Here is an 18,024-nt window from a genome sequence, read left to right on the forward strand (position 1 = left end):
TGACGTTTGACGTATACTGCAATAAAGTGTCACATGGGGGGTTACTGACGAACTAGAGGCATGCAGAAAAGAGTGAGTCTCATGGGATGGATGCTAGGAAGGAATCACTTCAGGCACTGTCGGAGCTACCTGATCTAAAGTGGATGCCAGGCCAGTGATGCGAGAGAGGTGACCCAGGAACCGAGCTGGTGGTGGTGAGGCACTTCAAAAACTTTATTCATCCCCTCGCCCAAGCTCTCAAAGGCTAGCAAACAGAAGTGGCAAGTCGGAAACGGAAGTGGCCCAACAATGCCATACATGATTAGGAAAGGGGCGGAGCAAGGTAAAAGGGGCTGGGAAAGGTAGGAACTTCTTTAGCAACTGTTGCGAGAGGTTTAACTGGTAGGATTAATAATACCCTGCAGGCAGGGAGGGTCCTGAGGGTAGAAAGAGAATATATCAAATGAGCAGGGAGTCGGGCGGTGGCTCAACGGGTTAAGCGCACGTGGTGCAAAGCGCAAAGGATGGCTTAAGAATGCCAGTTCGAGCCCCCGGCTCCCCACCTGCAGGGGAGTCGCTTCACAGGCAGTGAAGCAGGTCTGCAGGTGTCTCTCTTTCTCTCCCCTCCTCCTCTCTCCATTTCTCTCTGTCCTATCTAACAACGACGACATCAATAACTACAACAATAAAAACAAGGTCAACAAAAGGGAAAATAAATAAATAAATGTTTAAAAAAAAAAATGAGCAGAATAGGGAGGAGACCTTAAGTCATGTGTTAGACACAGCAGAACACTGAGATGTAGATAATAAGAGAGCGGCCATTGTATCAGGAATGCAGGGTGAGGCAGGGGAGCTGGCTTAATGTTTGAAGGAATGCCGAGCCCCTGGGGGCAGAAAAATGCAAGGTCTCTGGAGACAGGGAGTAAGCTAACAGGGAGGCAGAAAACTGAGGTCCGTACCTCTCCCAAGATCAACCTCAGAAAGAGAAAGTCTCACAGGGAGATTCGTTTCCTCAGTTCCCCATTTTTCAATGGGAAAAACCTCACCACGCTCAACCAGGTTCTCCCAGTATTCCCAGCAAGTGGAGACAAGGGGAAGAGAGTATTCTGAGGGAAAAAGCTATAACTGTGAAGTAGAAGATCCTCCAGGGACCAAGTTTGAGAACATCCACCAAGGGCAAAGCCAAGCTGAGGAAAGCCCTGTACACCAGCTGGAAATACCACCCCCCCCCAATCTATCCAGGCGAGCCAGCCAACACACTTGGCATGAGGATATCTGTGTTTTCTACAACAGATTCTGTCTAGAGGGTGAGCTGGCAATGTATCAAGAGTCCTGACATTGGTATCTTTCAACTCGGTAATTCCTGAGGAAATGAGCAGAAATGCTGCACTTCGATTTACATACAGCACTTCTTCTCATGACATTATTTATAATAGCCCACAGCCCGAAATAACTTAAAGGTCCAATGAAAGGAGACTACTAAATAAATTATAGTGTGGTGAGTGATTAAATCACACATAGTCATTAAATCATATCTTCGGAACAGTGGCACGACAGTGTGCATACTTCACTCCACAGAGTGAAGTTGCAAAAAGCAAGATATAAAAACTTACATTAAATATTCATTTAAGAGATATCCTCATGGTTATCTACTATGTACCAGGCACTGTCCTAAGGACAGAAGATACAGAAGAGAAGGCAAAGAAAAAAGATGTAATGCCTCTTCTTAACAATAAAAGAAATTGAAATCCAATGTGAAAAGTAATTCCCCCGTTTGTCTGAGCATCTCAACAATCAATATTTCAAACCTCAGTCCAGTCAGCACAGTTCCTTCTCATCTTCTTCCTATAATGTCCTTCCTCCCCCACCCCCACTTTGTTCTACATGCCCCAAATCTTGCACAAACTCAAGTATTCTTTGAACAAGTAACAGGTGATGAAATGCTCTTACCATGTGCTGAAAGGTTTGTTCATCGTACATTCACTATATAACAAACATTTTCAAAAGCAGCTTGAAGAAGAGGTTAAGAGACAGAATGGAAATTGGGTGAGGAGGGCCTGAATGGTGGCGCACCTGGTTGAGCACACACATTACAGTGCACAAGGACCCAAGTTCAAGCCCCCAGTCCCCACCTGTAGGACAGCTTCACAAGTGGTGAAGCAGGGCTGCAGGTGTCTCTTTGTCTCTCTATCACCTCCTTACCTCTTGATTTCTAGTTGTCTCTAGCCAATAGATAATTTAAAAAAGAAAAAGCTTGCTTGGCAACAAAAAACATTTTAATTAAAAAGAGAAAGAAACTGGGTGAGGAGGAGGCATGGTCTGGGACAACTGACGTGGCAAGCGTGGCTGTTTAAGAGGATGGTGGGGGTCACTGCTCAGCAACCACGTCAGCAGAGCACAGCCTGACGAGGAAGGTGCTGGCTTCCAACTGGGGAGGGAGCCTGCAGGGGGCACACAGCATAGCCCTTGCAGGGACACCTCTCTCTCTCTGTCTCTCTCTGTCTCCGTCTCTCTCTCCCTCTCCCTCTCTCTGGGATCCTGGAGCAGCTGGAGCCTCAGCAGGAGGGACTACAGCAGGAAGAAGCAGAAACACAGTAGCTCTAGCACACGCCATCCTGTGGTGACCAGAACACGTTCTGGCTGAGGAGAAGCAAAACCAGCCCTTGATAGATGAGTCCTCTGGAGAGACAGTGAAGTGTGGACACACATAGCTTTGAGTGGAAGTCAGAGCAATGGGAAGCAACAAGGCTAATTTTCTCTGGGTTGGCCCAGGAGCCAGAGTCTACCCAGTGCGTGCAATAATTGACTCATGTCTCCTTTAACTGTGCTCTGATTTCAGTTCACTGCTACCTTTGAAAGATTGAAAGGTGAAAATCTTCTAGACGAAGTCTATTTTCTATTAAAAAAGATTTTACTTATTTGCTTTTTTAAAAAAAATAATTTTACTTATTCATCTATTGGACAGAAACAGAGAGAAACTGAAATGGAAGGGGGAGGTAGAAAGAGAGGGAGAAGGTGGTCTGGGAGGTGGCTTAGTAGATTAAACATAGGGCTCTCAAGCATGAGGTCCTGAGTTCGGTCCCCAGCAGTGCATGTTCCAGAGTGAACATGTCTCTTTTCTCCCTCCTCCTCCTGTCTTTCTCATGAATAAACAAATAAAACCGAGAGAGAGAGAGAGAGAGACAGAGACAGAGAGACCTGCAGCATTGCTTCACCACTTGTGAAGCTTGCCCCCTGCAGGTGGGGCCGCGCCCTCAGAACCAAGTCCTTGCGCACTGTAACATGTGCTCTCACCCAACAGCACCACCACCCTGCCTCACTTAGTTCACTTTCCAATGGGTGAGACACACAGAGAGAAAGAGACAGAGAGACCAGAGCACTCATCAGCTCTGGCTTATGGTGGTGCTGAGGACTGAACCTGGGACCACGGAGCCCCGGGCACATAACCATTATGCTATCTCCCCGGCCACAAGATCTCCCTTCTACAGTCCCACTCTTCTCCTGGGTTCCCACCCCACCCCCCTCTCCAGGTGGCAGCCCTGGCGACAGGCCCTGCCCCGGTGGGCTTCCAGCTGCCCCTCATGAGACCTGGCATCTATACTCACCAGCACTCAGGGTAGTGAATTCCAGGAAGCGGTATTCATAGGACACATCTGTTTTGGTCTCCACCTGAGGCCTCTTCAAAGTCGAATAGATATTTCCAGGTCGCTTATCATCGCGTTTTTCTAATTTATTCAATCCACAACCCATTTCGGCAGCTGCCCGCACAAGAAACAAGAGGAAGAAAGAAACGTGAGATTTTTGTTTCGCTCTGAGATTTTATTTTTAAGCACCATAGTATAAAAGACCCCATAATTTCCCTGAAGAATACATAAAGTCAGGCAGCCTTTATGAAATCTAAAGTCTATTTTAATAGCCGACCTTAGCACCAAGAGAACTATGCTCAGTGCCCAGGCCAGCTCTCCTCTCTTCCAAGAAGGCACCGTTACCAGTCATCCTCTCTGATTTTTAAATGACACCCAAAGCATGTCTGTTTTATATCTCTTTTCCCCTCACTGAGGACAAGAATACCTCAGAGTGCTTCAGTCCCACTCGAATCTGTATACATGATTAAAAAGTGGGATCTGAAAAGCAATACGGTGCATTATGTGTCAGCCCATCGAAAAAAGAAGAAAAAAAAAAAAGCAAAAGATGTGTCACCTTCGCTGTGGTTGCTAAGAGAGAATAATAAGTTGTTGTTCCAATTTCCAAAGTCCTTTCTCCCCTCAACAGTAATTACTGAGACAGAGATTCATATTCATAAAACATCTCTAAAAGTAGACGGCGGTGTTTTTATGGGCCTTGTCTAAAAGTCCCCTCTTTTGATTCGTTTTTTTAGACCAGACCACAGGAAATAATAGCATGCTTCCACGCTCGCAGAGTCATTTTAGACCAGAATGAAAACTGGCTGAACACTAATAGCGGGGCCAGAAAAAACCTAAGAGCAGAAATCTATGTGCTTTAGACGGAAGATGTGTAGTGAGGGTTGGAAAAGAAAATAGAGAAATGGGAAAAGAAATGTGCATATAAGGAGGGGGCAGGGCTCTTAAAAACGTCTACAACTGTGGGAGAAGGACATTCGTGAAATGAGGTTTTCTCCACTCCCCAGACTTCAGCGAAAGATGTTTTCCTTCCCTCGTGCTGAGCAGGACGGAGGCTGCCCTTCTCTGCGGGCTGCCTGCGGGGCTGCCATCAAGACAGTATTTCACAAGAAGGTAACTGGCCAACAATATCACTAACAGAAACATGGTGACCGCTTCCTTTCGGAGATAAGAATTTCCTTTTACTTAATCCATTCACAAGGTGCCCAGCTTCCCAAGGCAATCTGGTAAGCACCAGAAAAACAAAATAAACTTAAAAAAAAAAAAAGCAATGGGGACGGGGAAGGGATGGGAGTGGGGGAAACATCCTTGGGGTGGGGGGCAGTGGGGATGGGATGACAAGCAGGCTATACTTTGCAATAATTAAAAAAAGTCTAAAAGGATGGATGAGAACAGGAAGGCCTATTTATGCCTTAATAAGGGAACATTAGTGTCCAAAAGGCTGGAGCAGGCATGATTTATGTGCAATCTGCATGAACTGATTACTTGTAAAATACCCCGTAGTTCTGCAGATTTAAAACGCTGATATGTAGTGAGCCTGCATATTTAACGGCTAAAAAGCAAGCTGTCTGGAGTCCGCTGGGAGAAAGTAGAAGACACGTGGACAGGGAGGCTCCTGAGTGCTGGGGGAACAGGTAACCCAGGGAGAAGTGTTCTCTGGAACCGCCAGCGCTGAACTGGAAATAGCCCAGAGGCTTAGCCTGCCTTTTTCTCCACCCATTTTTCTCCTCAGAGGACTGAGTGAGGACCTCCAAGAGGAGACCTCTCTCTCAAAAACTTTCTCACTTAAAACAAAGGATGTAAGTGCATACATGATTAAGCTACATGAGGGCCCCCAGTTCAAGCCTCTGCTCCCAAGCCTGCAGAAGGAGAAACTTCAAGAATGGTGAAGCAGGTCTGCAGGTGTCTTTCTCTCTCCCTGTCAATGTCTCTCTCCCCTCTCAATTTCTCTCTGTACTATCTAGGAAGAAAAAAAAAGAAAAAAATTAATAAAAGGAAAAATGACCGCCAGGAGCGGTGAATTCATCAGGCAGACATTCAGCCCCAGTGATTAGCTCCAGGGGTGATAAGTAAGTAATTAAGTATTGACGTATCAAAAGACAGAGGAGAGTTCTCAGCACCTCCTCTCCGTGTGTTACAAACTCCTTGAGAGGCTGCTTCTGTCACATATTTCTCCTCTTACAGAGAAATTCCTATCACCCGCCCAGGCTGGTTTCCGCCCAGGAAGATCTACCTGCGAACAAGCCCTGGCCCTCTCAACTTACATTGAAAATGGATTCCAGAAGAATTTAAAGATGGGTGCTGTCTTTGTTGATCTCACAGCAGCCTATGACACGGTCTGGCACCGTGGTCGCCTGGTCAAGATCTCAAGATGCCTGCCTCCATGGGTGGCCAACACTATATCGTTTCTTCTCCAAAACAGAAGATTCCGGGTGCATTTGGGTGACAAGTCTAGCAGATGGAGACTTGTTTCAAGTGGCCTCCGCCAGGGTTCTGTTCTGGCTCCTATGCTATTTAATATTTACATCAATGACCTTCCAGAAACTTCTTCAAGGAAGTTCATCTACGCCAATGACATCTGCTGTGCAACTCAGGCATCCAAGTTTGACATCCTCGAGGAAACACTCACGAAAGACATGTCTCTGATATCTGATTACTGTGAAAAATGGCGACTAATCCCTAGCACTGCAAAAACGGTATCATCTGTTTTCCATCTACACCATGCCTCGGCCACGCGTGAGCTTAATGTGCAGCTCGGCGATACGAGAATCCGGCATGAAGCCCAGCCAGTCTATCTTGGCGTTACTCTCGATCGCACCCTATCATTTCACGAACATCTCATAAAAACTGCAGCAAAGGTGGGCGCGAGGAATAACATCATTGCAAGACTGGCCAGCTCCTCATGGGGCGCGAGCGCTTCCACACTGCGATCATCATCTCTGGCATTATGCTATTCCACTGCAGAATACTGTGCCCCAGTATGGTTCCGTAGCCCCCATGTCCACTTGGTCGAGTCCAAATTATATTCCTCCATGAGGATCATTTCTGGAACCATCCGTTCCACCCCGGTTCCATGGCTGCCGGTTCTCAGCAACATCGCCCTGCCAGATATTCATCGGGACGCGGCATCATCTAAGTTCATTTCCCACGTCTACGCTCGACCGGACCTGCCAATCTACGCGGATATCTTTGCCCACCCTGTCCAATGCTTGACATCTCGTCACCCAATCTGGTCCCCTACGCCTACACTGAACTTCTCTGTTCCAGACTCTTGGAAACAGAGCTGGCAGTCAGCTGAGGTAAAGAACAAACTCCTCATCACAGACCCCTGCAGGCGTCAACCCGGCTTTGACCTAGCACGTTATGATCGGGTCCTCCTCAATCGCTATCGAACAGGCCATGGTTGGTGCGCCACTATGTTCCATCACTGGGGAGCCAGAGACGACCCGAACTGCCCCTGCGGCTCCAGACAGACTATGACCCACATAGTCAACGACTGCCACCTCTCCAGATTCAAAGGAGGTCTCGAAACTTGACATCAAGCTCAACCTGACGCTGTTGACTGGCTACGGAAGAAGGGCAAACGCTAGAAGAAGAAGCACCTACACCAGCATGTACGTTGCTGGAGATAGAACTTGGGACCTCACGTAGGCAAGTACTGCATACTCCCTGCTGAATCATCTTCCTGAATGAAAGAAAAAAATTAACTTCCTGTTCTTGCCATCGACTTATCTAAGTTCTAGCATCAGAGATGCGTGAGCTTCACTCCTCTGATACCGAAATCATCAGCATCTCCTCTGAAACCTCAACTATCTCTGTAGAAGGACGCTGAGCTTAGGCTCCTGGTAGCCACTGACACTTCAGAGAAATCCAGCATTTCCTATAAAGACAGTTTCCTTGATAACAAGATAAGAGAAAGAGGCGGGGAGGGACCAGGAAATAGCTCACCCAATAGAGCACACACACACTGCTGCGCCTGAGGCCGGCCCTGGGTTTGAGCCCCATGGGCAACGCAGCTCTGGGGGAAGCTTCATGGCCCAACGCTGTGGGAAGTGCTAGATCACCACGGGAAGCTTTAGTGCTGTGCCATCTCACCACCTCTATCTCTTCTCTGCCTCACTGTCTATTTGAATTAAAAAGGAGAGGGGGGACTGGAGTGGTGAAACTGAACATGTGCCAGAGTATGGTTCCACAAAAAGATCAACAGGGTGTCGGGCGGTAGCACAGCAGGTTAAACGCAGGTGGCCTGAAGCAGAAGGACCTGAATAAGGGTCCCAGTTTGAGCCCCCGGCTCCCCACCGGGGAGTCGTTTCACAGGGGGAGTCGTTTCACAGGTGGTGAAGCAGGTCTGCAGGTGTCTGTCTTTCTCTCCCCCTCTCTGTCTTCCCCTCCTCTCTCCATTTCTCTCTCTATCCAACAACAATGACAACAACGATAACTACAACAATAAAACAACAAGGGCAACAAAAGGAAATAAATAAATAAAATAAATAAATAAATAAAAAAGAGGTTGGGTCACCAGGATTCATAATAAAGACTAGAGAAAAAAGGGGGGGGGGCGAAGGAGGTGTTTCAAAAGGCATTAGGAACACTCCCATTGAGCGACTTTGAGCTTAAAGCCTCCATCAGACTGTTCCCAGCTTGTGACCTCAGCCCGAGCTCACCTCAAGGGCCCTGGCTTCATCTGCTAGGACACAGTGGGTTCTCAGGCAGGTCTTCTCTGCAGTCACACACACAGCACTCAAAGGGCAGCAGCCGGCTATGAGGCTGCAACTTCGGGGGATCCTTGTCTTTAAATCCGGGGCTGCTATTCTCTGGGGCGAGGAAGGACCCAGGTGCAGCAGCTGCTTTCAAAGCACAGCTCTCTCTGGGAAAGGAGCAGCGTGAAACAGCAACCAGAGGCAGAGCGTGAATGGTGAATGGGCTCCTCTCATGCTTTCTGTGTTCAGGGTTGTGCCTGCTTAGTGCCCACACACCTGCGGTTCCTTTAGCTCCTTCCTATATTCGGCTCACCAACCAACCCCCACCCCGTCAAAACAGGAAAGACTTTGGTTATCTTTCTGAAAGAACTTATCACAGTCCCAACTAAGCTCCCATCAGAAAAGCACAGCTTCCCCAAAACGGGGAAGCCCAGGTACAGCATAACGGTGCCCTGGATTAGTGTACAGTTCTCTAACCTTAGCTTGTACCATGTGCGCTGGCTCCACCAGCATTCCTCCAGAGGACTGGTGTCGGGGGCGGGCATGGATTTTGAGGACAGGGAGAGCTGAGAAGCAGAGGGGAGAGAGAGGGGTGAGCTGTGCCAGACAGACAGAAGGCTGTCTGCACCACGGCTGCACGTTTTTGTTCACGTGGACGTTTCAGGAGTGACTGTGGAAGTAAAACCCCTCAGAGTCACATTTCAAGTAGAGCACAAAGTAAAAGACACATGTGGTAGTTTTTAAATAGGGTCCCCCCAAGATTTCAGACACTCATTCTATCAAGAGCCGGGTTTTTTGTCACCCCTCCTGAAATTGGGTTCTGTGACTTCTTGACCAATAGAATGTCGGCAAATGGGGACCAGCGAGTGAGTCTGTGTGAAGCCCTGAACTCGAACCCCGACACCACAGGTAAGCACACAGACTGCAGAAAGGTGAGTGCCACTGGTGCTGTAAAGATGCTGTGACGTCTCTCCGTTTCTGTCTTTTCTCTCTTTAAAAATAAAGTGTGTGGTCCGGGAGGTGGCACAGTGGATAACACATGGATTCTTCTCGAGCATGGATTCTTAAGCTTGAGGTTTCAAGTTCAATCCCCGGCAGCACATGGTACCAGAGTGATATGGTTCTTTCTCTCTCTCCTCCTATCACTCTCATGAATAAATAAATAAGTTCTTTAAAATAAGTAAATAAATAAATAATTTTTAAAAGTGAAAAACTGGACCAGGGAAGCTGCTTAGTGGTGTGTCACATGCAACGCCCTGAGTTCACCCCCAGCGACACATCAAAAACAGAAAAAGAGAAGAAAAAACACAAGAGAAGAAAGAGAGGTCAGCTGGTGGCACAGCTGGAAGAGAAAATGTGTTTGTTTGTTTTCTTTTCGCCTCCAGTGTTATCGCTGGGGCTCGGTGCCTGCACTACGAATCCACTGCTCCTGGAGGCCATTTTTCCTCTTTGTTGCCCTATTGATTTTATTGTTATTATTATTGTTATTGCTATCATTGTTGTTGGATAGGACAGTGAGAAATGGAGAGAGGAAGGGAAGACAGAGAGGGGAAAGAATGACAGACACCTGCAGACCTGCTTTACCGCCTATGAGTCGACTCCCCTACAGGTGGGGAGCCGGGGCTGGAACCAGGATCCTTGTGCTGGTCCCTGCCCTTGGCACCATTTGTGGTTAGACTTCTGCAGCCCCCAAGAGAACATTACCATGACCAAAGCCCCAGTTCAAGCCCCTTAGTTCCCATTTGCAGGGAGGAAGCTTCATAAGCGGTAGAGTAGTGCTGCAGGTCTCTCTCTTTCTCCTTCTTGGTCTCCCCCTCACTCCGTGTCTCCCTGTCCCTATCAAAAAAAAATTATGGCCATGGGATCAGTGGATTCGTAGTGCAGGCACCAAGCCCAGCAACATCCCTGGAGGCAAAAAAAAAAAACCCAAAAAAACAGCTAGATGTCACAGTTTCTAGACCCAAACCTTAGGGACCAGGTAGTAGCCACTTTCTGACTGATTCTTGAAATGGCTGACCTTAGAACACACATACCATACCATGAGGAAGGCCAAGTAGCCCTCAAAAGAGGCATGCCAGCTAGCATCAAATTGGAGACCATCTTGCCATTGTGCCGTCTTGAAAGTTGATCTAGCTGGAAGTATGGATCGACCAGTCAACGTCCATGTTCAGCGGGGAAGCAATTACAGAAGCCAGACCTTCCACCTTCTGCAACCCACAATGACCCTGGGTCCATGCTCCCAGAGGGATAAAGAATAGGGAAGCTATCAGGGGAGGGGAGGGGATACGGAGCTCTGGAGGTGGGAACTGTGTGGAGTTGTACCCCTCTGATCCTATGGTTTAGTCAGTGTTTCCTTTTTATAAACAAAAAAAGAAAAGTTGATCTTCTGCCTCAGACAAGCCCTCAACGCCATCAGGAAGAAGCTGCTTTTTCCGAGCCTGTCAAAGTTTCAGATTCCTGAACAAAACAGATCACTTCTACCTCTAAATCTTGGAGTTGCACAAGTCAGCTTCCTCTTCAGTTGAGAATCCATCGAAATTGACATGCAGTCAGCTCCTGGTCCTAGCCCTTCCCTTCCTTGTAAAGACATTTGGTTCTTTTCTATTTTGAGACTGATTGTGAGTAAAATGCATGTAAACATTACAGAGAGGTTTCTATGTGGATGTAGTCTTCATCTCTCTAAGGTAATACATTTAAGAGTAGGAATGCTGGGTTGTATGCTAAGGGCAGGGGTTCTGTTAGTGAATGATGCTCTTCTCCGCACACAGACAGTGACCTCCTGAGGGGCATGGTGGAGTGTGAACCCCTCTGAGAGGCCCATGGACTAGCCCATCTGCCTCCCCCTCACTCTGGGGCATTAGCTCACTAGATCACCTATAAGAACAGTGCTATTCGGGAATCGGGCAGTAGTGCAGCCGGTTCTGCACACGTGACGCAAAGGGCAAGGATTGGTGTAAGGATCCCGGTTCGAGCCCTCGGCTCCCCACCTGCAGGGGAGTCGCCTCACAGGTGGTGAAGCAGGTCTGCAGGTGTCTATCTTTCTCTCCCCCTATCTGTCTTCCCCTCCTCTCTCCATTTCTCTCTGTCCTATCCAACAACGACAACATCAGTAACAACACTAATAACTATAGCAATAAGGGCAACAAAAGGAAATAATTTTTTTTTAAAGAACAGTGCTATTCAAGGCTATTTCTCCTTTTAATGCTGTTGCCTATATTTGCAAAGGCCACATGCTAAAAACTATCTATAAGGAGATTCTCATAGACAGATAATAGTCTAGATAAATTCCTAGCTTTATCTGGGGTCTCTCCCACCCCCATAGCCTTGCCTTGTCCCTCAAAATTCCTATAATCATTTCATATAACACCTAGGTTACTTATTCTATGTATAAGCTGATCACTGGATCGGCTTCAATTATTTGGCAATTGTACAGGCAGCTCCTTTTCCTTCTTTTCATATCTCTGCACCAGGTGTCTGAGTCTCATTGTCATCCCAGCACCAAGACATTCTTCTAAGAGGTCTTGGAAAGTAGAGGAAAGAAAGTCTTCACCCATCTCTATGTTGAGTTAGCAGAAAGAACCAAAGTAGAAGTCCAGTTCTCTAACAAAAATTGGTTAAAAGTAACTAGCCATTGACTAGGGTGAAAGACAAAGTCATTCCTGGGCAATTTGAGCTCCCTAGATTCAAGGAATGGATATTAAAGATTGCAAGTGATCCCTAAACAAAGGTCATCAAGTGGGAGCATTCTGAAGTCAATTCTGGGGGAATCAAGAAGTAGAGTAGAATGTGTCTTTGGGACATAGTGAACCAGCTTCATGCAGGAAATGTCAGCTCTAGGAGGCAGGGAACGTCTGCTCCAAAACTGTGCTTTCATGCCAGACATCTATCACACATGTAGCGTATTAAGGTCTGCGTTAAGCCAGGCCCTCCATTAGGAGATGTGAAAGTGGGAAGCCTGATCTCTGCTCTCGAGAGATGGGAGTAAGAGGGGTAAAAAGACAAGAAACAGCTTCACCTAGTGCTGGCTGTTATAGCAGGTCTGGGCAGAGCATGGAGCATTTAGAGAAAATCCCTGTTATATAACATACTGGGAGTCGGGCGGTGGCGCAGTGGGTTAATCACAGGTGGCGCAAAGCGCAGGGACCGGCGTAAGGATCCCAGTTCGAGCCCCCAGCTCCCCACCTGCAGGGGAGTCGCTTCACAGGCGGTGAAGCAGGTCTGCAGGTGTCTGTCTTTCTCTCCCCCTGTCTGTCTTCCCCTCCTCTCTCCATTTCTCTGTCCTAACAACAACACCATCAATAACAACAATAACTACAACAACAATAAAAAAAACAAGGGCAAAAGGGAAAATAAATAAATATTAAAAAAATAGAAAGAGCGCATCACAGAGCAGCTGCTTCCAGAAGAAGCTGATCAGCAGTGAGATACAATGTCCCTTGACATTCTAAATACTGAAATGTTAAAACCTTTATTTAAAAAAAAATTCTCCACCATTGTTACACTGGGGCTCAGTGCCTACTCCCAGTGACCATTTTTTCCAATTTTTTCCCTTCTATTTTTATTTGAAAGGACAAGAGAGATTGAGAGGAAGGAGAAATAGAGAGGAGAGAGAAAGGGAGACACCTGCAGACCCGCTCTACCACTCATGAAACGTTTCCCTCTGCAGGTGGGGAGTGGGGCTCGAACCTGGGTCTTTGTGCATGGTTGATATGTGCACTTAACTGGCTCTGCCAACCACCCAGCCCCCTTAAAAATATTTCTAGTGCGAGTGGGGTGGTAGCGTAGCGGGTTAAACGCAAGTGGCACCAAGCAAAAGAACCGGAGTAAGGATCCCGGTTCGAGCCCCCGGCTCCCCACCTGCAGGGGAGTCGCTTCACAGGCGGTGAAGCAGGTCTGCAGGTGTCTGTCTTTCTCTCCCCCTCTCTGTCTTCCCCTCCTCTCTCCATTTCTCTCTGTCCTATCCAACATATATATATATGTATATAGTTTGTTTCTGAAACACTTCCCAAGATGCCTGTCAAACACTAAAAAAATTGTCTTCAGAAAGAATTGCCTCCTTAAAACATTACTGTTCATCACGGGTTTGTAAGAAGCACCTCAGATTAAGGGTTTGTTTTCACTATCTACTAGCATGCATTTAATAACGGGCGTAATAAATGTGGCTATATTTTCAATACAAATTAGTTTCATTAAGAGTGAGCCTTCATTTACCACACTTGCTGCTAATCGGAGGCAGACTGTACAGCTAATTTTAACAACTGCCAACAGCTCATGACAAGCAACCAGAGCCGGGCGATTACACGCAACGATGCCGGGTCAGCTGGTACAGTCAGTTCTTAGTTCTACACTCAGATCCCTTATGAGGAGACTCGAGCATGTTTATCGTGCCACTCAAGCACACAGAGCGAAAGCTGAGAGTCCAAATCAAAAAAGGGTTTTTTTGTTTTTGTTTTTGTTTTTTTTACATTCTAGGGACAGCTTCCTCTAGTCAGAAATATCAATGAAAACTTGAAAATTCAGTCAACGACCCAGATGGTGTCAAATCTTGAGATCCCACAAAAATAATCTAAGATAGACAGTGAAGGAGAACTGAAAACAGAATGTTAGAGAGGTATTTATTAATCAGAAGGAGGGAGGGACACAAGAGCGTCACTACAGCATGTGCAGGGCCGGGGCTCAAACTCTGGACCTCGTGCCTGGAAGTACAATGCTTTACCCAACTCCTGGGGCACAAAATAAGGAATACAGTCCCAGGGAATGATGGAAGCACAATACCTCTAAGCACGTTTTCTTCCCCTTTTAAAAAGATAGAGTACAAACGAGAGAAGGAAGGGGAGACACCACAGTACCACCCCACCTCCCGGGGAACTACTTCAGCGCCATCTCTGGTGCTGCCATGAGGCACCAGAACAGACACTCGGCAAAGTGCTAAGGTGCGTGGTCTACGGGGCGACCGCCTCCTGGCGGTTATCTAACCACAGTGTACCCGCCAAGAGTGTTCCTGATCAACTGGAGGTGGTTACGCTGAGGGAAGTGAGTGGTGAAAGACAACTACTGCATCGTTTCACTCACGCGTGAGATTTAGAGTTGTTTTTGCTTTTATTTATTTATTTATTTTTCCCTTTTGTTGCCATTGTTGTAGTTATTGTTGTTGTTATTGATGTCATTGTTGTTGGATAGGACAGAAAGAGATGGAGAGAGGAGGGGCAGACAGAGAAGGAAAGAGAAAGACACCTGCAGACCTACTTCACCTCCTGTGAAGCGACTCCCCTGCAGGTGGGGAGCCAAGGCTTGAACCGGGATCCTTAACCAGTCGCTGTGCTTTGTGCCACCTGCACTTAACCCGCTGCGCTACTGCCCGACTCCCAGATTTAGAGCTTTGAAGCAACTGAACTTGTATAAACAACAGAAGTGTCTCCAAGGCTCCGTGAGCCCGATGGTGGTGATCACTGGGAGGGAGTGGGTGCAGAGCTCTGGCAGTGGGTACAGTGTGGCCTTCTACCCTGTAAACTTACGATCCTGTAATCACTAATAAAATCAATCAGAAAAATCAGTGCTGGGGGTCAGACTGCTCCCGGGCTTGTTTGCTTGCTGGAATCGCCTAGAACGCTGTTCAGAAATCCTGATGCACAGGGAGCCGGGCGGTAGTGCAGTGGGTTAAGCGCACATGGAGTGAAGCACAAGGACCAGTGTAAGGATCCCGGTTCGAGACCCCGGCTCCCCACCTGCAGGGGAGTCGCTTCACAGGCAGTGAAGCAGATCTGCAGGTGTCTCTCTTTCTCTCCCCCTCTCTGTCTTCCCCTCCTCTCTCCATTTCTCTCTGTCCTATCCAACGACAGCAACAACAATAGCAACAATAATAGCCACAACAATGATAAAACAACAAGTGCAACAAAAGGGAAAAAAACGGTCTCCAGGAGCAGTGGGTTCCTGGCACAGGCACCAAGCCCCGGCAATAACCCTGGAGGCAAAAAAAAAAAAAATCCTGATGTACAGGCCTTTGGGGGTGGGACCCAAACATCTTTCTTTCTCTCTTTCTTTCTTTTTTTAAGAGAGGGAGGAAATATGGTTCAGTAGTACAGCACATGCGTCAAATGTCTGAGAGCCTAAGTTTGATCTCTGGCACCCCAGGAAAACAAGCAAAATCAATTTAAAACCAGAAGTGATTCTGACCAGGGAGGAGGTTCAACGTCAGAGCATAGGACATACACTTGAGGGCCCCGGGTTCAATCCCCAGCACTGCACACATGCAGGAATGGCACTGTTTTGTTTTTCCATCTCTCTCTGTCATAAAAAAAAAAAAGGCCTTGGGGGCTCGGTGGTAGCACACCGGGTTAAGTGCACATGGTGTAAAGCGCAAGGACCGGCATTAAGGATCCTGGTTTGAGCCCCCGGCTCCCCACCTACAGGGGGCGACGCTTCACAAGTGGTGAAGCAGGTCTGTAGGTGTCTTTCCTCTGTCTTCCCTTCCCCTTTCGATTTCTCTCTGTTCTATCCAACAACAGCAACAGCTATAACAACGATAACAATAACAACTACAACAAGAGCAACAAAATGGGAAAAATGGCCTCCAGGAGCAGTGGATTCATAGTGCAGGCACCAAGTTCCACCGATAACCCTGGAGGAAAAAAAAAAAAATCCTACTTGATTGTAATAGGAAGGCCGCACTGAGATGCAGCGATCCAGAGCAAACCCTGTCTTTCTTCATGCCTCGCCTCCTCCAATCGCACACTCGGGAGGACCCATGAGTTTGTTAAGTCTCTTAACCAGAGTTGAGGATCACAGTCTAGAAGTACATGGCCCTGCTGACTACCTTAGCCTGTCTCTCTGTCTCTGTCTCTCTCTCTCCCTCCCTCCTTCCTCCTTCCCCTCCCTCTCTCTTTCTGCTCTTGATTCTGTCTCTGTTTTCAGCAGACCCTTTTCCCTGGCTCTTGGCTGTGCTCTCAAAGACCAGAGCACCCTTAACATTTCTATCCCCAGTCGCCACCTAACTCATTCTCTTAAAATTCTTTTCATTGTCAAACACTTTAAACATATGGACAAAGATTTTAAAAAATGGGGGCAGGGAGGTGAATCACCCGGTAGAGCGCACACTTAACCAGGCTCAAGGACACAAGTTCTAGCCCACACAAAGGTTCACCAGTAGTGAAGCAGTACTGTGGTCTCTCTCCTCCTCCTCCTCCTCTGTATCTCTCTCATTCTCTCTCTCTTCCCCTCTCTCTCACTAGCTTAAAAAAAAAAGACCTGCAAGGGAGTTGCTTCCTAGGCGGTGAAGCAGGTCTGCAGGTGTCTTTCTCTCCCCCTTTCTGTCTTCCCGTCCTCTCTCCGTTTCTCTGTCCTGTCCAGAAATGGCGACAGCAATGGCAGCAGCAATAACAACAACAACAACAATAAACAGCAAGGGCAACAAAGGGGAAGAGGGTGGCCTCCAGGAGCAGTGGATTCACGGTGCAGGCACCGAGCCCAGCAATAACCCTGGAGGCGAAACAAAACAAAAAATGTCCAGCAAGAGCAGTGAGTTTATGTCGTCCCAAAGCCCCAGTGAAGCCTTAATGGCAGGACAGAAAGAAAAAAAAAAAAAACACCAACAGAAAATGAACAGTTGGGATACTCATCTCCCAATACATCTCACCTGGAAGAAGGCATGTAGTGGGTGACCGAGGGTCAAGCCCTTGGTCCAACACATGAGTGAGTGTCCCATGGCACTGGGAGGAGCTCTGATGTGTGGTGAGTCTCACTCTCCCTCCCCCTCTTCCTCTTTGCTTCTCTCGCTCTACCCTTCTGTCTGCAAAGGTCAGCCCAGAACAGCCAAGACGCAGAGAGGACAAAGGAAAATGAGACACCTTTATATCCACTACCTGAATACTTACCTCATGTGTATTACATCCTTTATTTCTGAAAACATATGACTTGTTTTTGATTAACGGCGGGTTACAGAATTATAAGATCACAGAGCATAGTTCCATATTGCACCCACATTGCACAGAATGTCTGCGTCCCCGCCTTCTCACCTCCCAATGACTTTATTTTTTAATGTGGCACCAATGGTCCTAGGTGCTATCCCCAGCACCACTGGGAAACAGAGCTGAGCAGTGCTCTGGGGGAAAAAAAAAAAAAACAACCAGAAGTCAAGAAAGAAAAGAACATGAAAACTGGGCTGTGGAGGCACTCAGCAGCAACATCAGGCATGTGCAATGCCCTGACCTCACTTCCCAGAGCTGCGTAAAAACAAATAAATAAAATAAAATCAGAGTGACTGAGGAAAGCTTCGCACAGAAGGTGACACGTAAACAAAATCCTGAAGCTAATGAGTGTGTTTCATGGAACTCATTGATGGCTTGGAAGTAAGGTGTGAGGAAAAAAGAGGCCATGGGAGTCGGGCCATAGCACAGTGGGCCAAGCGCACATGGAGTAAAGCATCAGGACCGGCGTAAGGATCCCGGTTTGAGCCCCCGGCTCCCCACCTGCAGGGGAGTCGCTTCACAGGTGGTGAAGCAGGTCTGCAGGTGTCTGTCTTTCTCTCCCTCTCTGTCTTCCCCTCCTCTCTCCATTTCCCTCTGTCCTATCCAACAACAACATCAATAATAACTACAACAATAAAACAACAAGGGCAACAAAAGGGAAGAAATAAATAAGAAATAAATAAGAAAAAGAAAAACAGAGGCCATCCAAGATGCCTTCAAGGTTTGTGACCTAGGAAACCA

General features: G+C 47.3%; 1 protein-coding gene across 2 annotated transcripts in view; it reads right to left on the minus strand.

Moving 5' to 3' along the window:
• Positions 1-18,024, minus strand: part of RFTN1 (raftlin, lipid raft linker 1) — a 273,063-nt gene that overhangs the window by 245,914 nt on the left and 9,125 nt on the right. For both annotated transcript variants that reach the window (XM_016191112.2, XM_060180858.1), the window contains exon 2: positions 3,585-3,737. In XM_016191112.2, coding sequence (XP_016046598.1) covers positions 3,585-3,729 — 145 coding nt within the window. In that variant the 5' untranslated portion in view covers positions 3,730-3,737. The remainder of the gene's footprint in view (positions 1-3,584; positions 3,738-18,024) is intronic.

This window comes from Erinaceus europaeus, chromosome 21 (assembly GCF_950295315.1).
Source record: "Erinaceus europaeus chromosome 21, mEriEur2.1, whole genome shotgun sequence".
Taxonomy (NCBI): Eukaryota; Metazoa; Chordata; class Mammalia; order Eulipotyphla; family Erinaceidae; genus Erinaceus; species Erinaceus europaeus.